The 23,152-nt window shown below is 43.9% G+C and overlaps 2 protein-coding genes across 2 annotated transcripts in view; both read right to left on the bottom strand.

Moving 5' to 3' along the window:
* Positions 1 to 644: 644 nt before the first annotated feature.
* Positions 645 to 12,882, bottom strand: tmprss5 (transmembrane serine protease 5). Its single transcript, XM_076291118.1, has 14 exons — positions 12,816 to 12,882; positions 12,430 to 12,623; positions 11,886 to 12,033; positions 11,034 to 11,144; positions 10,116 to 10,229; positions 9,526 to 9,661; positions 8,893 to 9,006; positions 8,715 to 8,758; positions 8,374 to 8,536; positions 6,499 to 6,683; positions 6,021 to 6,119; positions 2,889 to 3,031; positions 1,410 to 1,562; positions 645 to 653 (listed from the first exon to the last, which is right to left on the bottom strand). The coding sequence occupies exons 1-14, from the start codon at positions 12,880 to 12,882 to the stop codon at positions 645 to 647; spliced, it is 1,680 nt and encodes a 559-aa protein (XP_076147233.1).
* A 2,391-nt stretch (positions 12,883 to 15,273) lies between these two features.
* zbtb16b (zinc finger and BTB domain containing 16b) overlaps positions 15,274 to 23,152 on the bottom strand; it is a 56,633-nt gene continuing 48,754 nt past the window's right edge. Inside the window, exons 6-7 of the mRNA XM_076290361.1 lie at positions 21,963 to 22,130; positions 15,274 to 19,834 (exon numbers count right to left, since the gene is read on the bottom strand). Of these exons, the coding sequence (XP_076146476.1) occupies positions 19,605 to 19,834; positions 21,963 to 22,130 (398 nt within the window). The 3' untranslated portion in view covers positions 15,274 to 19,604. The remainder of the gene's footprint in view (positions 19,835 to 21,962; positions 22,131 to 23,152) is intronic.

Genomic DNA, 23,152 nt, shown 5'->3' with positions numbered 1-23,152 from the left:
CTTGATTCCATAGATAGACTGTTTTGTCCGTGACCACAGCGCCACCTGCTGAAGGGATAGGACTACCAGGACCCACTATTGCACTTCATCACAGCCTTCAGATCAGATGGTTTTTCACAGAAGCACGTGCACACAAACACACACACAAAGTCAAGCCAGTTCATATCCCATCATAACTTTATTTGATTGACATAAAATTATTTGCATACACATTTTTCTTCAAGACATGAACGACCAACATCTATAATAATGGTTAACTGTAATCAGTTTTGCTGATTTGTTTGTAAAACAGTGTACAAAATATTATGTTAGCAACTAACTTTAAAAATGGCAGAGGTAGAGGTGAAGAGATGGTCTTTGTTCCTGTCCAGGATTAAATCAGAGGGTTGGGGGTGGTGGTCAGTTGGGGTTTGACCTTCCCCAGTGAAATAAGGTCAGCGGTTTTACAGAAGGGGGTCCCCTCCCACGCTCCACACTGTGGCTTCTTTAGGCTTTTGCCTTGTGTGTGTGACACAAAGAAGTCCCCTTTGTGTGGACCACCCTCTTCACTCAGCGGCCTGGGTCCTTGTGTGTGTGTGTGTGTGCGTGTGCGTGTGTGTGTGTGTGTGTGTGTGGAGATCTCTGCTCTTCTACTCCCTCCTCCCTCAGTAACCCTGTTCAACATAAAAGAATACAAAATTACAATATCAAGATAATGCAGACAAGCACCATATAATCAAAAAGAGTCAAACTCAAAGAGTCAAATCACGGAATTGTCTTAACCAACCCACACACATAACACTGCACATGCTTCAAATGCATATCAACGCATGTATGTGCACTGTATATTTTCATTTAAATACATAGCAATGCACAGTATTGAAGCATTTTAGTTTACTTTTAATATGTTAATTAACATTCAACATGTCAGTCATACATGTCCCAATACACCTCTTCATACTACAGCTATCCCAACTCAGCCCAGAACTGTCCATCTGAGAAGCTGTTTGGGATGCAAGTTTTCTATGAACAGACATTTGCTGGACGTAACCGCGTGAGGCAGTGCTCTCTAACCTCCACCCTCTATGTTTTCTATGGGCAGATGATGACTGCATGTATGTTTTCTATGGGCAGATGATGACTGCATGTATGTTTTCTATGGGCAGATGTTTACCGGATGAGATGTTTGTTTACTATGGACAGATGCTTACTGGATGTAGTTTTCTATGAGCTGATGATTACTGCATGTATGTTTTCTATGGGTAGATGTTTACTAGATGTATGTTTTGTATAGGCAGATGCTTACTGGATGTAGTTTTCTATGAGCTGATGATTACTGCATGTATGTTTTCTATGGGTAGATGTTTACTAGATGTATGTTTTGCATAGGCAGATGTTTACTGGATGCAACTTAAGCAGTGGTCTCTCACCTCGATCATGTCGTAGATCCAGCCCAGGAACTCGGCTACTTTGGTGTAGACGCCAGGGTGGTTGGGTTCGGCGCAGCCCGTTCCCCAGCTCACCACCCCCACCAGCCGCCACACACCGTCGTCCTGGCACACCAGCGGACCGCCACTGTCCCCCTGCAGCACACAGGCATGCATATTACACACACACACACACACACACACACACACACACACACACACACACACACACACACACACACATATATACACACACATACAGTACATACATATGCGCATACAACTATATGTTGACAAAATTATTTTTAAGCATTTTGTTTCAAAGTTTTCAAAGTTATCAATTATTCTCAGCCTGTTTGATTTACTAATATAGCTGTGAATGAGGCAGTGAGGGCAGAGGAGCAGTAATACCCAAGTGTGTGTGTGTGTGTGTGTGTGTGTGTGTGTGTGTGTGTGTGTGTGTGTGTGTGTGTGTGAGAGAGAGGGCATTTGCTCCTCTCTTTAGTCCCAGAGCTCCAATGACTAATTAAGGTAATTGATTAGCTTGATTAACAGCCTAATTGCTGGTGGCATTATCAGAGCCACAAACCCTCCACTCTGGGCCCTCTCCATTTCAACGGCCTCGTTCCTAAACAACTCGTAATGGACGCAGGGTCTGTGACCATGTTAGAGGATCGCTCACTGCCTTGCACTGGACGCTCGTATGACTGAGTGGCAGAGTAAGGGAAAACCTCCAGTGCTGATGTGATGACGTAATGTTTTGTTTACACGGCAAAACGAATTCTTCTGCGCTGGGAAATGCCCTGTGAGGCCTGAGCTTGGTGGGGGGGGGGGGGTATAATTATTATCATAATGAGACACAGAAACACGTCTGAGATAAGTGGCTGTGTGAAGACTCCCTGTGGTCACGTCTGGGATGAGAGGAAGCCTTTGTTGAAGGCACACAGAGTCTCTGCCGCCGACAGAAACAAAGTGTGTCTGTGTTACCGTGTTTGGGTCAGTGTGTGCTGTGTGTGTGTGTGTGTGTGTGTGTGTGTTAGGATTTGTGTTGAGATTAGTGTGTGTGTGTGTGTGTGTGTTGTGTGTGTGTGTGTGTGTGTGTGTGTGTGAGAGAGTGTGTGTGTGTGTGGGTGAGTTAGGGTTAGTGTTAGGGTCAATGTGTACTGAATGTTGTGTCTCGCTCGTGCCTCTGTTATGTCTCCACAGGACCAGCGCTGGGCACCGTGACCTGACCTGCTGGGAACCTACTCCAGAGTGTGTGTGTGTGTGTGTGTGTGCATGTGTGTGTGTGTGTGTGTGAGAAAGAGAGAAAGAGAGAGAGTGTGTGTGTGTGTGTGTGTTTGTATGTGTGTTAAGGGATTCTGTACGGCATTTCTTGCACAGTGCAGTTCCCTCAGTGGTAGGTTTGACTAGCCGCACGGTGCAAACAATATGAGTTAGAGGGTGGAGACGTGTACTTGCACGTGCTTGTGTGTGTCTGACCTGGCACGCGTCCACTTTGCCCTCTGTATAGCCAGCACAGAGCATCCTGGGAGTGATCTCTCCCTTATACATGCAGGAGCTGTTGCACTTCTTGGTGCTGATGAGCGGCACTGGGGCCTCCTTCAGAGTATCTGGGATATGAACTGAAGCAAAGCAGAGCGTTAGAGAGGCCAGAGACACTGCAGAGCATTAGAGGCCAATTTATAGTTCAGACGATAGCTGACGCAGAGCTGTAGGCTTTCATAGTCCAGCGGCAGCACAAATTGTCGAAATAGAACGTCAACTACTTTCTAAAACAACTTGGACACACACCGTGACCACGGCAACAACACAGTAGAACTCAAACTCCAGTAGAACTTTGAGTTGATAACCAATTACAGTACACGTAACAGTACAACGTCTGCGGCATTTAAAAAATTTTGATGTATGCACCAAGGTGCGCAACACCGCAGCAAACTCAAATTTTCAAATTTATGTCATATTTTGTCTAGCAACACTTGTCACCTGGACTTTAATAGGTAGAGCCAGAAACACTGGGGCCTCCTTCAGAGTCATTAAAGGGACTTTTTTTTTATTGTTGTTACGTGGTCTTGTATTTTGTATAAATGTGGTCTTATGTGTTGATAATTGATTGATTGATTGATTAAATCTGGAATATGAACTGGAGCAAAGCAGCGCATTGGGGGGAGCAGAGGCACCAGAGCTCCATGTGGACTTTAGCCTCCACACAGCCTTTACAGAGTACCAGTGCAGAGGGACAAAATTGTGGCCTGACCCAAGATGACTGCTCTCTTATCAGAGGTCATTACTTAGATTTCCACTGAGATTAACCCCAGGGAAACCTTACTGATAGGACCCTTAAAAATGTTAAATCAAAGGAGATAACATGAATTAATGATTGATGTTGAGAAAGAAAGATAGAGCTGAGTGATTTGTTTAACCTTCTAACCTTCTAACACTGTTCATGCCAAACAAATCAATCTTGTGTAAATTATAGGAACCCATATCAATGTTCGCACACACATGCATGCATGCACATATACACACACATGTACACCCCCACACCCCCACACACAAACACACACACACACACGGTTCATGTTGTCAGTTCATGTCATGTTGCCACTTGTGCATGTGAACCACCAATGTTCGCACACACAATCATGCACAGTGCACACACACACAAAAATACACACACCCACACACAAACAGACACACCAGACACACATACACACACACACACACACACACACACACACACACACACACACACACACACACACACACACACACACTAATTTGACTCCAGTGCAACTGCAAGAAAGAAGTCACATGACTCACAGTCATTTTGCTTCCTCATTCAGGGACTGTGCAGGACAGGTGTCTTGCGACGCCACATTTTCCCTAGGCGTCATAGGAAATTAAAGCAAGTGCATTATATTTGTAATTAAATTAACAAGGCAAAAGCAAATATATTGCATATGCCTGTAAGTAAACTGACAAATGTATTGTCTGCATTTGTTAGAAACAGAGTTATAGATATGTAATACTTTACTTTTTAATTGTACTTATGTCTGTTTCTTTCCACACTTGCAACTGGGTACACTTTATGTGTGCCTCTTAATTTTTATTTCATTCTACTTTCTTAACTTTTACTTCTATTCCTGCCTGCCTCCCTTTTTACCCTACAATGTTCAGTGCTTTGAGTACATGATAAAGTGCTCTACAAATAAAATGTATTATTATTATTATACAAAAGAGCCTGTTTTTCATGTTGCGATCAGATTGCAGGTTTTGTATTGAGGTTTGAGGCCAGGTGGGGTGACTGCTTTCTCCTTTTGCTACATAATGCCAGAAGAGAAAGGGCTTGCTGTGATGCTTAATGAAATGTGCTCAAAGAGCTGTATGAGGGACCCTTAGGCAGGTTGACCCCTGTATGAGGGCCCCCATGGAAAGGCGATGCATTAGTGAGGCACCCTGTGATGAACAGTGGATGGAAGGATGTATGAGGAGCACCTGTCTGTGTGAAGTGCATGAGTGTGCTTCATGAAGTTTCACAGAATGCCAGCATATGGTTGAATATGTGCCCTGACTACCATACCAACATCCATGGCTTTTTGGTGTTGTGGTCAAGCTACACACTTGCTACCCCATAGCCCAAGTTTGAGGCCTGACTGATCCTTATATTTGCTACAGTGTAGGCCTATCCCCTGCTTTTCTCTTTTGAGACAAATTACTTACTAAACTTTCATAAAGTCAGGTGCAGGTCTCATAGGGAAAGTGGATGTTGTTATGTGTGTGTGCATGGGTATACATGGGTGTACAGTACGTGCACAAACTCATGGATGCGTGTGTATGTGTATATCTGAGAATGTTTCGGGAGATGTATGGAGCTTTTAACCAGTAAAACAGTGATTTTGATTATTTTATATGATAATTTGTATGTTTTAATCATTATAACTTCATATCTGTAAAATATTGATTTTCATTCCACAATGGTACAATGTTGCCTGGGAGCAATATTTTTGTTAAGTATGAGACTTGTAATACATACATATTTTTGTTCTAGTGTTAAGTTATACAGATACTGTAGGTGTTTTAAATGAATAAGTTAGCTTTAATTCATAAAAATAGGAATTATTTTACTTTTTATCGTTATGGTACAATGTTGTCTTGAGGCAACATATCTTAAAAAATATATAAAAAATATTATTATTATTGTTAAAGTGTACATTTTTAAACAGAAAAAACAATGGCAATATTGTTTTCCACAAGGACATCATGATGGGTACCATAGAGGGTTAAAAATACTCTTTGTCATTTTTATTGGTATTTAAAACCGTCTGGTCAAATTTGACCGCGAACAGTAAATTAAGGGGGGTAGCAACGTTTAAAGGTTAACCCACACCAAATCCAAAAGTCAAGAAAAAGGCACTTATATCTGGAAGTTAAGGGGGTGTTGAATGCCATAAAATGTTTCAAGGTCCAAATTTTTTGGAAAGATGACCTTAGCGGTGTGTGTGTGCATGCGTGTTGGCGTGTGTGTGTGTGTGTGTGTGTGTCTGTATATGTGTGTGTGCGTGTGTGTGTGTGTGTATGTGTCTGTTTGTTGTTGCGGGTGGTTGTTCTTACCATCATCAGGCTGAGTGTATCCCCAGCCAGAGATCCAGCACTGTGTTCCTCCCGACAGGTCGAAGTCGTACTTGGGCAGACACACTGGTCTGATGGTGTCTGCCACACAAACGTGGTTATTATGGCAGCACACCAGGCCAGTGAATCACTGTCCACTCTGACATATTTAGAAGGTATCAGAAAAGTGATGCTGACATCCATAAAACCTAGAATATGTCCACCAAACCAAATTGTGCTCTACTAACTAGTCCCATAACTATGTACTAGTACAATGTACAGTATGTCAGTGAATGAATACATTCGGAAATCATGAATAACTGTAGTAGTTGTTTACAATTGTGCATATGGTAGAGTAACTAAGAACTGCAGCTAGAGCAATCTGCATATGAAAACAACAATCTTTAACTGAACATTTCATCCTCATCATCACCCAAACGGAATCTCACTAAAACACCTGCCGCACAGGTGTGAGACTCACCTGAGAAATTGAGAGGCGTCTTAAGTTTCATGAGCGCGATATCATTGTCGTGCGTTCTGTGGTTGTAGTTCTTGTTGTAGATGATCTTCTCTACGGCGTGGCCAATGTACTCCCCCATCTTGGCTGAGTTTCGGGTCACAATCCCAGCATAGACCACCCAGCTGGACACCTGCGGTAGTCTGTAGCTGCCATGGGGAAAAAACATGTTTATTTACTATATGCTGACAATTATGTCTTAAAAGAGAAGTAGTCTTTGATTATAGTATTGAATTTACAGATATTCTCCAGTAAAACACAGCCTCAGGAGCATGGGAGTGGTGTTTGTGTGTGTGTGTGTGTGGGTGGGGATGGGGGCGTTTAATTGGCTGTGATCTCAAATATCAACACCCTTGTGCCAGAATCAAAGGGTCACCTTTAAAGGCCGTGTTGCAGGGTTCATTTTCCAACGAATTTGCACAATTTGCTTGTTGGTAATAAACATTTAAACTGTTATCCATTGTATTTGATGTTGTTGGGTATCACAAAACGGAATATAATACGAAAAAGCAGGTACTATTTCACAGCGTTTGAAGTGATTCTCCTTTCCCCCACAATGCATTGCATTATGTCACCTTGGGGAGGCTACAGACCAAAGCCCACCTTGAGACCCTTGAGAGTAACGAGAGAGTACGACGAAAAGAGAGACGAGTAAGGGATTGTTCAGCAGTAGATAGCGCAGATTATAGATAAATAGATAGGCTATAGATAGCCTTGATATGTATATAGACAGGTAGATAGATAGCTAGATAGATCATGTCATATGCTGGTCACAGGGGAGCTCCTTGACCAGCGGCCAAAATGCACTCGCTTCCCTAGTTACTGCAGCTCTCCACCACAGTTTCCATCGGGACGGCACAGCCCACACAAGCACCTGCAAAACTGCGACTTGCCCATATTATCTCCCTCTTTGGTAAGCCGTACCCTGACGATGTCAATGGCAATCAATCACGAGTAGTAGTTATCGAAAATATTCATGCTGAAGACACGACCAGCCTAATCGGCGGCGGCTAGAAGCTAAGTTTGCAACAACTAGGGTGGCTCACAGGTGGGACTAAAAAGTTAGCCCATAGCTAGCTATCATGATGCTTTATATTCTGATCTTCTGACTAAGTTTGCCCGGTAGCTATCTGAACTAACGACATGATCACTATCACTAGAAAATGTTGACTTTCACTCGGTGCTGTTCACTGACAGTAACAAAAAAAGTGTCGTAACGTTATAAGCATACCATTGTAACGCGATGTCCATTGAAATGCATTGAAATGAATGAAGCGCAGATCATGTAGTCCCCAAAGTGACGTCATCACCGAATTGCGTAAAAAAACCCCGCTAATGCTAAAAACAACAAAAACTGGCATTTAACACCATTTGGAGACATTTTTAAAAATGATATACATATATTGAGTGCTTTATGTACCCATTAATCAACAGTGGTGGTTAACCTGCAACACAGGCTTTAAACTACTTGCTAGGTAACATTAGTGTTTCTCAAATTAGGCAACATCATGGGTTCAATTCCGAGTAGCCAAATGAAATAACATGGTAAAAGAATAAAAGTGATGAATTGATCCACCGACATCTTGGCTTCCATCTTGGTGTGTAAGTGAATGCTGTTTCTATACTCATGCCTAGTAATAGCCTAACAGGACAGACCTCAATGTGTCACTCTCACCCCTACACAGAGTAACACACACACACACACACACACACACACACACACACACGTACAGGTGCACACCTGACGTCAGAACTCAGCTACAGGGCCTCAGTGTGGAGACAGCATAACTGACAGGCAGTGGAGCAGGTGTGTGTGTGTGTAGACATGATCGTTCTTACTTGTGCACGCAGTGTGCAGCGGTGACGATCCACTGGCTGGTGATGATGGATCCTCCACAGGTGTGTCGATTGCTGTAGTAGAGGCTCACCTGCCACGGCCACCTGCCCAGCGTCGCCTCCACGCCCCCGATGATGCGAGGCAGCTTCGCTCTCATGCCACACTCTATAACACATTCACATTCATGCATATACACACACACACATTAAATGGTACTGCATGTATGACCTTTTCTACTCTATTAAGCACTCAAAGCTCTTTGCAAATTATGCCTCACATTTACCCATAGAGGCTGACATGCAAGACTTGACTTTGCTGTGTAGAGGAACTGTTATTGACTTACCAAAACACTTCAAAGCAATAACCTTCCCAGTACTGCAGCTTCCCCTTAGTGAGAAAATATAAAAAGACAAAACAGAAAGAAGATAAATATATATATGACTTTTTACTCATATTATATGAGTTTGTGTCACATAGCCTTAGTGCTGAATGAAAATGATATTCAGGAAACAGTGGGCTACCTAAACTGCCATAAGCTCTCCAGACTGGTCTGTTGTTCTGAGGCAATCTGAACAAACCCATCTGTGTAGTTTGGTCCAATGTCAGTTAAATTGACTCCTTTATGTTTGGTTAACCTGGAAAAGGGGAGTTCTAAGGTAAGAAACATGGGTGGATAAAAATAATGGATGGAATGTAAATAAGACAACCTTACAGGTTAACTTAAAATGAAATAGGAAACGTGTTATTGACATTATTGCACTTGATAGGCTATTGGACATGATAAATATGTCAACCAAAGCTATATAAAATGAGATGTGGTGACAGTTGACATGAGAAACTCCTCTCTAAAAGTATGCTGATGCAAATGACAACTTGACAGAATGCTAACCCTGAGACATGCTAACCTGAAAGAGGCCTGTTTTTTGACACCTGTCGATCTCTGAGTGAGTAGGATTTATTGAAATGCCTAGGCTATTATACAAACTCCAAGAAACCATTTCACCTTAGATTTAACCTGGCAGTATATCTTATCTGAAATGTACAAAGCCTAGACTAGCTTAGCTGACCTTCTAACCTAACCTGAATGCTAACCTGAATGCTAACCTGAGGTAGCCTAGCCTAGCTGACTTAGCTATCATAACCTGAATGCTAACCTGAAGTAGCCCAGCTGTCGGCACACGAGCGTGCCCAGTGAGGAGTTCCAGCGCTCGTAGCAGACGGGCAGCCATGTGGGCAGCCTCTCCAGTTGGATCTCCAGCAGTGAATTCTCTGGACTGATCCTGTAAAAAACTGAACCTGATTCATTGAAAATCCCCTCAGACTAAACACGTCCAAAGACAAAGACAAAAAACACACTACATAAGAGTACAAGGAGCAGTCTCTAAATGGTATAGATATCTGGGAAAAGGGGGGTCGATATAGTGATTGATTTTTACTTAGATTTTCTCTAACCTAGGTGGCAGAGTAGCTTAAATCAAAAGCAGCAGAAACATAAAGCTCATGCAACATGCTCCAATGTTCTGTGTTTGTAAGAGCCACTAGCTGCTTTTAACAATGTCTTATGAACCTTTTTCAGTTTTCAAAGACCAGTTTGTAGTAGGCTACTTGAGCAGTGTCTTTCTATGAGCTTTCTATTGATAAACTGCTGAGTTATATCTCTCAGCTCTCTTCTCCTAGATGTTCAGAACGGGGATGACTGGGAGCCAGTCAACAGCTGATCCCAGTAAACCTGCCGTCCGCTCACCTTTCCGCGGGTCTGTCACGGAAATGTCATCTGTCACATTACAGAAGGACGTCTCTTTGGTGTCCTCAAACCCAGCTGGGCTCTGGGAGGAGGTAGGCTTCAAAAGCAGCTTCACTGCAAGTACACACATACCGCCATATTTACACACACACACACACACACAAATTTAGGTCTAAATCCCTGTCACTTTGTTCTCAGTAAATGAAGCCAAACAACTACTTTTAAACTGAACTGATTCATCCAACACACACACACACAAATTTAGGTCTAAATCCCTGTCACTTTGTTCTCAGTAAATTAAGCCACACCTACTTTTAAACTGAACTGTTTCATCCAACACACACACACACACACACACACATACACACACAAACTTGCCCCCAAGCCCGAAACTTTTGCGCAGTAGAATCCATGTAATTTGTCTAAGCATGCTGCTTAGAAGCCTGCACCCAGATGCCTTACTCACAGATCACCCACTCATCTGCCATTACATGCCCAATCCTTCTCCAGGCCCATACACACACACACTGGTTAGCATACTCATTAGTGGCCACTCCCAGATCACCCACACATGTGGCATTGCAAATACAGTCCTGGGCACCAGGTACCACACGCACACACACACACACACACACACACACACACACGAACACACACACACACACACACCAGGGACCAGGCTAACTGTAAAAGGCCCTGCAGCATTGACAGGAGACTCTACGCTTGCACTACACCAAACCCAAACTCCAAATACCAATGACAACCTTTTCTCTGATACATGGATGATACATATTTGCCTTGATTACGGCTAGACACAGTAAATCTGCATGGTCAGGCAGTATTTGGGGAAAGGTCACATTGACTTAGCTGAATGGTGTTAGATGAGGTGGCATCAGCAGTGATGGCGGCATAACTTACCAATGTGCCACACTCCCACGGCCACTCCCCCCAAAAGGCCGAGGACACACAGCGCCACCAGGAACCGGGCAAGCCTCTGAACCGCCACGCTCCCCGATGGCGGCCTGAACACTGGGGTAGAGGAGCGAATGCTAGTTAGCGGCCGAGTCGACTGACCACAGCATGCTGATGATGCTTATCTCATGACTTTCCCTGGAGCGAACTGAGCCTGCTGTGCTGATCTATTTCTGAATGGTGCAACACTACTGTAATCACCATACGTAAATGCACCCTGACTCAGGCACAGGTCTGGGTCTGACTCGGCCCAGATCAGCGTCTGCATCAGAGCCAGGCCCGCTCCGCTCCACGGTCACCTGCTGTCAGGAGCTGACAGGTACACAGGTGTGATAAGTGTGCAGCACCCAGGTGTAGCTCAAGTGTTTCTGCAGCTCGCTTTGTGTAGCAAGGCTCTATATCAGCGAGATAACGTAGAAATGCAGGGAGCACACGTTGATGAGAATACACACACACAGTTGCTAAATAAGTGAATGTGAATGCATGGTGCGGTTGCAGTGTGGTCTTGCCTTGGTGTGGCGTGGTGTGTGTGTGGTGCTGAGTGTGTGTGTGCTGCAGAGTGTGTGTAATGTGGCCTTCCTTTGGTGTAGCATGGTGTGTGTGACGTCCATGTGTGACGTCCATGTGTGTGGTGCAGTGTGTGTGTGTGTGTTTTTTACCCCCCCCCCCCCCCCCATAAATGCACAAATAGGCTGACACCAGACATAATTTCACTGCATTTCTTACTTCCAGTAACTATATGCATGTGACAATAAACTTCCTTGTATTCTTGTATCCTTGTGTGTAAGGTGGTCTTGCCTTGGTGTGGCGCCCCGGTTCCTCTGACCCAGGCAGGGGGGCCCTCGGTTGCCCCCTCCCCTGCTGGCCCCTCTTGCTTCCCCGGGTACACCATGGGCCCAACGGCCCCCGGGTTCTCAATGACAGACAGTGAATCAGCACCCAGACTCTGTAATACACACACAGGACAACAGCCACTCCTAATCCCGTCTGTCCAACACACACACACAAACACACACACACACACTTACACACGGACGGGTCATTTCAGGAGTCATAATCTCAAACAAATCCTCTTTCTGTCTGTCTGCGCGGAAAAAAAAGAGAATGAATTCAGGATTGTGAGAGAATTATATAAACGGATAGGCTTCCCATCCCAAAGCTGCACTAACTGTACGCTCTCCACTGTAAACAGCCGTCCCAATACCTGACCTGTTTACCTGACCGCACACCTCAGTGCACTCTACCTCCCGATGACCTTCATCTGACTTCGTCTCTCGGCCGCTGTCCGGTTGATGGAATGTGAGAAGAGAAGAGAAGAGAAGAAAAGAAAAGAGGCTCTCACCATGTTTTTGCCGTGGGTGCTGGGGAGGAAGTCGTGGCTGTGGTGGACGCTGCCGCCCGTGTTTAGCCGCGAGGCTCCATCCACTCCTAGGTGTTCAGCTGCGCTCGGCTCGTCGTTGTGCTCCTCTCCTCTCCCCAGCTGTCCTGTCCAGCGTGCTAGCTGCCATTTGGTCAGAATGCAACTCGGGATTTTCGCTTCACAAAGAGACAAAGAGGTCAGCAGAGGCCTGAAAGAATGAAGCCGTTGTTTGCGCAGGAGGGGGAGTACGGATCGGGGGGGGGCTGAGCCCAGTGGGCTGAACCAGTTCTTTGTGGGGGCTGACCATCTCCAGAGATATCCCCCACCTAGCCACTGATAGTGTGCAGGTTGCTTAGGAACACCTTTACCTGTGCCAACGCGGTGTGTGTCCACTCTGCGGGGGCAGGTAGGGGCGGCCCGGCAGGCAAAGGTCATAATTAGGGATTGTTGAAAAGCCCTGTGTCATGTCAAGCAAGGTCAGCCCGAATGAAAAGGTGGGACTTACTCCGAGGCTTGCGGAACAGCATGGGCTTTGTCCCAGCCAGGTGTCGTGAGGCCCTGAGCTTCCCCGCGTGTCAAAGGGAAACATGTGGTTTTTATTCACTTCGGATTCGTCTGACGTAGGGAACCGTGTAGGGGAAATTAAAACTCTGCTGTGTTCTTGTTTTTTTTGCATGGTTGTTTCTTTGATGCTGTTTGGTTAATTAAGACATTTTCATTCCACCTTATGTACAAGTCACTATGGAGAAAAGCGTCTCCCAGATGAATTGGCAGGAATGTGTGTGTGTTTTCTTTGTGTGTGTGTGTGTGTGTGTGTGTGTGTAGTGTTCTAGCCTGCAACGTGCAATTCTATTGCTCTCTCAGGCACATCATTGAATACAAAATGCAAGACTTTGATGGAGCTTATTTTACGAGTAAAATATTTATTGAGTTGGGGCCTATTGCTTACATTTGGAATGAAGTTATTGAATCACATGCATGATAATGCACAGTGTGCAATGATCAAGTAATGTCCCCTAGTGTCATGTTTCACTTATCCCAAATTGGTAGTTAACAATTTAATTGTTGCCGTTTTTTATGTGAGTGAGTTTAGAGGGCTGTTTTGCACTAAGCACATAGGTCTGGATTCATGTATTGGAGTTGTAGTAAGACAGTGAGTGTGCAGGTCTGGAGAAAGCACCTGAGGGGTATTTTGCAAAACCTAGATAAGGGATTAAGCTGGGATATTTTGGTTATCCTGGATGAATTTAGCCTTGACTTCACAAAAGAGATGGCACATAAGTTGCCATAGGGATTTATTCTCTGCACCTAGCCTGGTCCCAACCAGCCAAGCTAAGTTCATTCTAATGGTAAATGTTGTCTTATTGGTTCAGCTAGTTGTCATTCAAATCAGACCATCATTTTTTAAGAGCTTTATTCCATTTATATACTATTTGCTACATGTATTTACCCGCAAAACACAACAGATTGTCTGCCTAATACCATATGGTTATCATTTTAATTATGGTAGCCTTATAATTATTAACATACTACATTGTTTGCTTTTGTTGATACGTTTGATGAATAGCCTACTGTAGTAGTTGATTGGAAGTTTTTCAAAGGTGTTTTCAACTAATTCGGTGATAAATACAATATAAAGGTATAGTCTTACTATGTGCATATTTGCAGTGGCAAGCGCTTTCTTAATGACGTTGCGTGCCGAGACAAGGATGCACTCACATGGGTGCATACATACATTTGCATTCAGTTGGTCTGCCACACCTGCTGTTTTGCAGAAATCGCCATGATTCCCCATTCCAAAAAGGAAAACTTTACTTCATTGTTAGTCTATATTAAAAGCGGTTGTTCACTGTGTGAATGACACTATTTTCTGCATCTTTTTTTATTCCAACCGTGAGTTCTTTGGGGGAGAAATGAGAACACGCACCTATCCTGAATTACTTACACCTGGCTTGTCCTAGTCGCTCCTACTCATCCTGGATTGGCGTTAGTGAAACAAGTTGAGCTAGGATGACCAGACAACACTATGTCATATCAAACCTTGCTTTATCTTTTATCTTGGATGTCTTAATTCTGCCTTTGTGAAATACCCCTCTGGTATGTTGTTTTATGTGTAAGTGTGGAAGGCTGTTGTGTGTGAGAGCACACAGACCTGGTTTCATTTTATCTTCTTTTCTTACTCTTTTTTATTTTTATTTGGCTTTTGGGTCATATGCTCTTTTACTGTTATTGTTTGTTATTAGATTGTTATTGTTATGTGATTGTTTAATTCCAGGCATTGCTGTAAAAATGCTTAATTCTCAGTCAATCTTCCCTGAATAAACAATGGTTGATGATGATGTGTGTGAGTTTGGGAGGACTTCTTGTTTGTGTGAGCACACAGGCCAGGCGAAGGCACCTGATAGGGGATTAGTAAAGTAGAGGAACAGGTGAGAGCACAGGATGGTCCGCTCTGCTCACATTCCTGAAGTCGGAGACAGACCTTAATCCTTGGCCACACGGCCCCTATGCCCCCCCATCACCCAGCTCAGACAGGCAGGGACGCTTCTCATGTGAGGCCTTGTGAAGGAGATTGCGATGGCGACATTTCCCTGACCTCAAATTTAGAAGATCTTGAACGTGTGTGTTTCAGTAGTCATGTGTGTCTTGCACTACCCATACTTGCCTCTAGGGGGAGCATGAGAGCCAGAGATCATTGTGCCAGAGCACGTTCCTTTTGAGTGGATGGAACTCCGCATGCATGCAGAATAAGAGAAAACCGTTGATGAAAGACTACAATGAAAGCAACTCAGGGAGGAGAAAAATCCATTCAAAACCACTTAGACATAAAGTGTACAGATTTATTTATTTTATTTCTAACTGCAGGCTTGACATGGACAACAGAACATCGTCATCTTCTAAAGGACTCGTGAACCAAAATACAAAACAAAACAAAACAAAAAAAAATCATCACTACAAAACAATCTACCGTTAGTAGGGTGTAAAAATACTCTTTTCAACATTAAAGGCACAAACTTCACTTACAGACAAAACCATGGCAAAGGAAACCTGCAGCATCAAGTTGCTTTTATACCTTTTATTTTTTTCCACATTCCAGAGAACACTGAAGGTCACACCGATGTGTCTGAGCCCACGAAAAAGAGAACGGAAACGGATGGTGGATATAAACAGGTCCGTCAGCAGCAGCACAGGTATCACTGCACACACACACACACACACACACACGCACACACACACACACACTCACACACACACACACACACACACACACAATTGAGCCAGCCAGCGAGCGAGTACTACTCAGTGAGCACAGTCTCTGGCCAACAGGAAGCTACAGAGTGGAAAAGCCGCTATGATATGTGCACAAGAGAAAGTAAAGAACAGGACAAAAGAAACTATATATCTTTAAATGGGCACCTTAACGTTTATACTAATGACAGGTGCTGAGGTAGACATCTTCATAAAATCAATCATAAAAAAGGAAAACAAAAACAAAACAAAAAAAACAAAAAAAAAGTTAATTCAGTTTAAACAAAGGGCAAAGACTAAATACAGAAGTAAAAAGTTTTAGGAGAACGCATCGTTTCTCTTGGTCCAATGGAGTTCCTCAGTCTGCTGAGTCTCTTAAGGGCTAAGACACGCGTACAAATGGCACCTACAGCTCAGCGCGAGGAACAAAGGCTTCGGATGCTACTCCAGCCCAAATCCCAAACCAGGGAAGCCAGGACTTTTTTCACCCTCTCCCAAAACCTATAGAATTATTGCTGATGACACCCACTGTGTTATTGTAAGTGAAAAAGGATGCACACGACTGTGGTTCTAAAGGCAGTGGTTGCTCTATACTCCATGACACACACAGACACACACACACCACCAGCCTGGTTTTATAGGGCCCTTACACAAATGGTTTTCAAAGAAAATTAACTCACACCCATTAGCTCCGATTTTTTAAGGACAAATAAAAAATCAGTTCATGAAAAAAATCTTGACTTCCCCAGCAAGAAGAAAAAAAACGTTGTCATTACTACATGACAAGCGAGACAAGGCAGAGAGACTTTAATGTTTCTACTTCTTATTTTTTTACTTTTTTTTTTTCTCAGTATAGACCCGAGGATGGCAAAAAAAAAAAAAGTTGCCATATGCTGACTAAAGGTAATGTGGCCATTTAGTCGATTCTGAGGCCAAAATATAATCTGCCAATTCTGTTAATAATGTCAAAGTAATAAATCTGTATGTTTCCACAATGGGAACATGAGGGTGGGATGAAGGGGCTTTCTTACTTTATACAATGCCTTCAAAGACTATGCTCTTCTGATCAGTATAGTGCATTTTCCACAATTAAGAAGGGCCACACACCGAAGAGCCAAGTTCACATTACACACACACACACACACAAATGTATAAAACATTGCATCAGCTACTGACGCTCGAATTACTGTGAAAAAAATATCTGTGCATGTAATCATCAAAGTCACAGTGTTAACAAAAATAGACAAAGATGCCAGCCGCTCTCTCCGACCCCCTCCGACCCCAAAGGTTCTCACAGACACAGTAAGCATTAGAAGGGTTTACAGAACAGCAAAGAGTTATTGGCGCGAGTGCAGTCGGATTTCCTTGTCTTGCTATGCATTTTTGGATCAACAACAATAATCTAGTACCTTCACCAACAAAGAAACAACACCCAGGAGATTTTCACATCACAAACATCTGCAAAAGAGGCACAGAAAATACAGTTTTACTCAACAAGCACAATGGAGAGAATTCTGTAAAACATCTCTTCAAATCTCGAAAGACTACAAGGTATCACACCTTAATGTAATACAAAAATACTTTTTTTTAAATGTCAAAGTGCCTCTTTTGGCTCTTAGGAGGACTGGAGAATGTTGATGCTGCGCGTTCCCCATAGGAGGGCAGCTTCTCCTGTACTCGTTTTTTTTCTCTCTTTTCTCACAAAAAAAAAGACTTTCAGCACACGACAACCGTATGATACACTCCCTATCACCGCATCAGTCCTGCGTGATTCAACTTTACAAAAACCATTTTTCACATAAAAAACAGCAAATCATTTGAACATGATCTTCAAGTGTATCCCTTTCAATCTCTTTTACGCCACTATCCCACGCCTCGGACACCGGTCAGCGAGAACAACAACACAAAACAAAACACAACACATCATCTCATTCTGAAGGCTAGCGTGTTTCTCCTCCGCAACTCCAGATCGGAGTGTAAGCTGTTTGGGGTGGGGGGGTGGGGGGGGATTAAATGATTCTGTCTGTGACTTGCACTAATCATTTTTGCAAAATAACACTCGCAAAAACGGAGACGTCTTAGACCAAGCATGAGATGGAGTTCGATTAAAATGCAAATCAAAGATACAACAAATGTTTGTGCAAACAGGAAAGAATGAGGAGGTAGCGTAATAAGATGACTGGAAAGACAAAAAATAAAACAACAGCTTTTACAGATGTACAGTAGGATTAAAAAAACAAAGACCTATTTTGGTAAGAAATGCACAACAAATATAAAAACAAAAAAAGAAAAAGAAAAAACAAAACAAACAGAACAACCTGCCATCTTCACGACTGCAGATGCGTAAGTCTAGCAGCCGGTAACGTAATCCCCGAGTCTTTCTTCTCGCTTCCTGCTCCAAACTCAGTAGAACATCATCAACAAATACAAAAAATCACATCAAGCACATGAGGTCACAGAAATGAGGTATTTCAAGTAAAAATGTGATTAAAAAACAAAGACAAAAAAAAACAACAAAAACAAAAAACAGCAACAAAAAATAAAAACAAACACAAAAGCAAAGTGATCACGATGCCAAAGCGCAGGAGGCAGGGCGCCAGACAGACTCTAACACGCCCACTTTGTTCCCTGTTCGGACGCACAGTGAAATGACACATCGTCACTCTCTTCACAATCACATTTGATTCTTTTTTATATATATATATATATATATATATATATATCACACGTGGACACACATGATGTTAACATGATCACCAAAACTCTATTAACATCCGAGAAACCACTGTTCAAGCATCTTCACGCATCACCTACTGATGCACACAAAGGAAACACACACATACGTGCGTATACACACACACACACTCACACACACACACACACACACACACTAGGGTAACGTTTTAACTGATTTGATGAAGACCACTGAGAAAAGTGGCAGCACTAAACAAGCAGCTGCAGATTATTATGTAGGAGCGGAGCACTGGATCCAAAAGCAGAGTATGTGGAGCATGATATGCACTGGATAGATGAGCAGCTGAAGCTTATAGCAGACCGATAGTGAGAGCGTTGTCGTTGTCCTTGTGATTACAATATACTGAACATCTGTGTGTGTGTATGTGTGTGTCTGTGTGTGTGTGTGTGTGTGTCTGTGTGTGTCTTTGTGTGTGAGATGTGTGAACCATCCATATATAGAGATATATAAGTCAACACAAAGTGCTGCTACGGTGTGAAGTATGTCCATTTCCGTTATGATTCGTATCCCTGAACAATCTTTACCATTTAATCTTCTTCGCAACGTAATTTGGTGATACTGGTGAACCGAGTTCCGTCTACCAGTAAGTGCCCAAGCTGAAGACCACACGCTGGTAGAACCGTACACAAGCCATGCCAGGTGACCAGATAGGAACGGCCACTGACTAACCTGCTTGGCTTTTTTTTTTCTTCCAATTTCACAGGAAATACATAACCGATCCTGTCCCCACCCCAACCCAACTCCACCCCAACCCAAAGCCGCTGTGCGAAGCTATCTCCAGCCTACCGTGACTTGTCAACCTTATGAGAACATCCACAGACACCAGACAGTGAACATGAGTGGAAGAACTAGAGAAGTACTGTACACATACACGCACACAAATACACACACACAAAACCACTTCAGTAACTAGTAACTCCCGCTTGTCACTGCTCCTCTTCGCCAGCCCTTAAACCCTGTAGCTGGATTGAATTAACTTTGAGTTACAGACAGTCACACACACACACACACACACACACACACACACACACACACACACACACACACACACACACACACACACACACACACACACACACACACACACGCGCGCGCGCGCGCGCTCTCCGCCCCCCTCCCTCTCCGTGTGGGGGTGAGTGTTGGGCCGTCCGGCTCACACGTAGCACAGGTACAGGTAGGTCTTCTCGATGCGCCAGTCGGCGGGCACGTCCTCGGGCTTGTGGTTCTTCATGTGCTTTTGCATGGAGGACAGGCTGGGGCAGTACTCCTGGCAGATGGTGCACTGGTAGGGCGAGGCACCGTTGTGGGTGCGCAGGTGCTTGATCATGGCTGAGTAGTCGCGTGAGCGCTGGTGGCATAGCTTGCACTCAAACGGCTTCTCTCCTGGAGGGGGGGGGGGGGGGGGGGTACACAGAGACAGAGTTTCACACACAGCCCACGACGTGTCAGGTTAAATACAGATACTACATACACGCAATGTTTATGGGTATCATGATATCACCACAATCAAGATTCAGATACGCTACATTACAGCTACCATTCCAAATATGTGTGAGTGTGACTGTGTGTGTGAGTGTGTGAGTGTGTGTGTGTGGCAGTGGGGAGTTAAGCAGAGGACAAGCACAGTGTTTAACACTCAGCACACCTGTCATGTTTAATGCTAATTACTGTCTGCTCTGCCCACGCCTCAACACTGTGATGGACACTCTCTCTCTCTCACACACACACACACACACACACACACACACACTCAATGTGATGCACGTAGATCAATGGTGCGGCGGGCCGGGATCGTATCCTTTCAGATATTTACGGCTGTCACACGAGAGGCGTGCGTGGCACGGTGCGGTGCCGGGGCGATGGGGCGCAGGGCTGGGCGTGTGAGCGAGCGCGGGGGGCCTCGTGTGTGTGTGTGTGTGTGTGTGTGTGTGTGTGCACGACGGAGTCTCCGAGAGGGGGGAAAAAAAAGGGCAGTGGGGAGAGAGAGAGAGAGAGAGCGAAAACAAAGGGACCCCACACTGAGACACAGATTAGCTCTGTCGAAGGCGGCCGCCGCAGCGGTAAAGCAGGGGCGCTGAGCTGTGAATCGCAGAGCAAATATTGATCAGGCATCGACAGCCGTCTGCCAAAGCCAATGATTCATCTCTTGGGTGTGCATGTGTATGTGTGTGTGTGTGTGTGTGTGTGTGTGTATATGTGTGTTTGGGGGTGGGGGTGGGGGGTGGGCAAGCCTTTTGACTGGGGGCTTGTCGCTGCGCTTGTTATCTGGCGGCTGGTCCAGCCCCGGCAGCTCCGTGAGGACAAAACCAGGCCAATTATTTGACAGGCTACCTGATAGTGCGGCTTAACAGCTGCCCTTATTGAAGGCGCGCGGGGAGTGGTTAGCACGCTGTAATACCAACCAGCCTGACTACCCAGCAAACCCTTAGCCACACGCCCAGCACGCTGATGATAGACTGAGAGACGAGAGGAAGAGAGACAGTCAGAGAGAGAGAGAATAAAGAAGAGAGAAGGGGAGACAGAGAGAGAAGAGATAGAGCGAGAGAAGAAGAGAGAGAAAGAAAGAGAGAGAAGGGGAGAGAGAGAGCTCCTGCCGGTGAAAAGCCCTGGCAGTGGCACACGTGCCGATCGATACCTGACCCGCGGGACAAACACTGTTTGTTTTGTTTGAGATACTTTATCTGCGCTTGATTGAGCTAGCCTGGAAGAACAGCAGACAGAGGCACTGATAATCATACAGTCTGTGTGGTGAGCTCAGAGCTGCTGTACATATGTTTACAGCATAAACTCAAAGACACACATACTGTACACACAAACGCACAGACACACTTGGGTTGTATTAATGAAAAAGATAATAAAGCTGACATCTGAGTCTCAGTCCAATCAATTAAAGGTTCATGTCTCATAACTGACCTTCATCACATTTTTCTAATAATTCTGTAAGATATTGTGATTTATGATCTTTCTTCCTGGGTTTTTAATCTCGGCAAAGGGTGAAATCTAAAAATCAAAGAGCTTCTCAGTTCTCTGTAGTAAGCTGGGTAGACTGTTGATTATTTCTTTCTAAGTGATCCCTCGTCGTCTTCAGAGCGCTTTGGAAATGCTCACACTTCCTGCTTGCTGTTTCATTTGATCACACATACCGTATTACCCAGAATGTCTCAATTTTCCACTTTCCTAATGCCTGTATTAGAATAGACAGGTCTGTGATCATGTGTGTGTGTGTATGTATGCATACCTGTATATGGTTTATAGTATAGTTCTAGCTGGTATTTGGGACTGTGTGTATGTGTGTGTGCCTACCTGTGTGCCTTCTTTAGTGTATATGTGTGTGTGTGTGTGTGTGTGTGTGTGTGTGTGTGTGTGTGAGTACCTGTGTGCCCTCTGTAGTGTATATGTGACTGTGTGTGTAAATGTGTGTGTGTATGCCTTCCTGTGCGTACTTTGCAGTGTATATGTATATGTGTGTGTGTGTGTGTGAGTGTGTGTGTGTGAGTGCGTGTGTGCCTACCTGTGTGTACTCTGTAGTGCGTCTCCAGCTGGTGCTTGAGGCTGAACTTTTTTCCGCAGCCGTTACACTCGTAAGGCTTCTCTCCGGTGTGGATCCGCTTGTGTCCCTTCAGCGTGCTCTCATCACGGAAACAGCTTCCGCAGAACTCACACTCAAACGGGTGATCACCTGAGGTAGGGAAAGAGAACACGCACACACACACACACACACACACACACACAAATATGTACATCAATATAATGCAGGCTTCAGTATATGCGTGGATACACTGATTCTAAGAAAAATTTATAGAGCCTGCCCATTTCAAACTGAACGGCTCTGACTTCGACATATGATGCGTGCGTGTCACGACTAAATGAGTCCAGTTAAAATAAAAAAAATGGGTTTATTGGATATTTATAATCCACAGACATTAGGGTTTAGACATTTGTTCAAATCTGTTTAGCCAACCCAGAGATATTGTGAATATACTTCTGAAGATTGATAGCCTTGCATAGCTTAATGTTTTTGTTTTTAAATAGGCCGCCAACTCCAAAATATTGAATCAGACCAATCGGGAGCAATCTCGTGAGGAGAATCTCTTGGCTAAAATAAGAATAACAATTTAATAGAATAATTTAATAGAATAATTACGAGTGGATAGCCTATTTATGATGACTTCTTGAAGAGGCCAAAAACCAAAACACGAAGTTATCAGACCAAAGAAAACGGAAACTTTTCTGTTCTCACACAGCAAGCGTCTGAACGAGGAAGAAAAACGTCAACTTTTTTATCCAAACTTTAATGCGCAACCTACACATTTGACCTTCAAAATCATATTTCTAGGTCGTTTTACAGTAAGAAACGTCAATGAATGATAGATAAGAGGTTAAGGAATGTGTTCGTGGTGAAATTAGAAAATACATAATTTAGTCATTTTTCGACCCTCTCTGCAAACGTCAATGAATGATAGATAAGAGGTTAAGGAATGTGTTCGTGGTGAAATTAGAAAATACATAATTTAGTCATTTTTCGACCCTCTCTGCATTCAAATCTCTATATCTCAAAATAGATTTCCAAAACATAGGACTCATTTCGTGGCATGCCCCATATAAGCAGACTCAACAGATGCGGTAGACACTGATATACTGGAACAAATGGGCCGGTTTGTGTTAGTGTGTGTGTCTGTGTGTGTATGTGTGTGTGTGTGT

Source organism: Alosa pseudoharengus, unplaced genomic scaffold (assembly GCF_046254945.1).
Source record: "Alosa pseudoharengus isolate Yale_2024_CS ecotype anadromous, Long Island Sound unplaced genomic scaffold, YU_APseudo_1.1 YU_APseudo_1.1_scf_18, whole genome shotgun sequence".
Classification (NCBI taxonomy): domain Eukaryota; kingdom Metazoa; phylum Chordata; class Actinopteri; order Clupeiformes; family Clupeidae; genus Alosa; species Alosa pseudoharengus.
The sequence above is the reverse complement of the archived record's forward strand: the minus strand, read 5'-3'. Positions and strand labels throughout refer to the sequence as shown.

Bases quoted from the DNA above. Each gene is read 5' to 3' on its own strand.
- tmprss5 (XM_076291118.1), bottom strand. From the start codon at position 12,882: ATGACCTTTGCCTGCCGGGCCGCCCCTACCTGCCCCCGCAGAGTGGAC. The intron at 12,034-12,429 runs GTGAGAGCCTCT...TGTGTATTACAG, and splicing joins GCACCCACGGCAAAAACATG to AGTCTGGGTGCTGATTCACT. The intron at 9,662-10,115 runs GTGAGCGGACGG...AATCAGGTTCAG, and splicing joins CGTGACAGACCCGCGGAAAG to TTTTTTACAGGATCAGTCCA.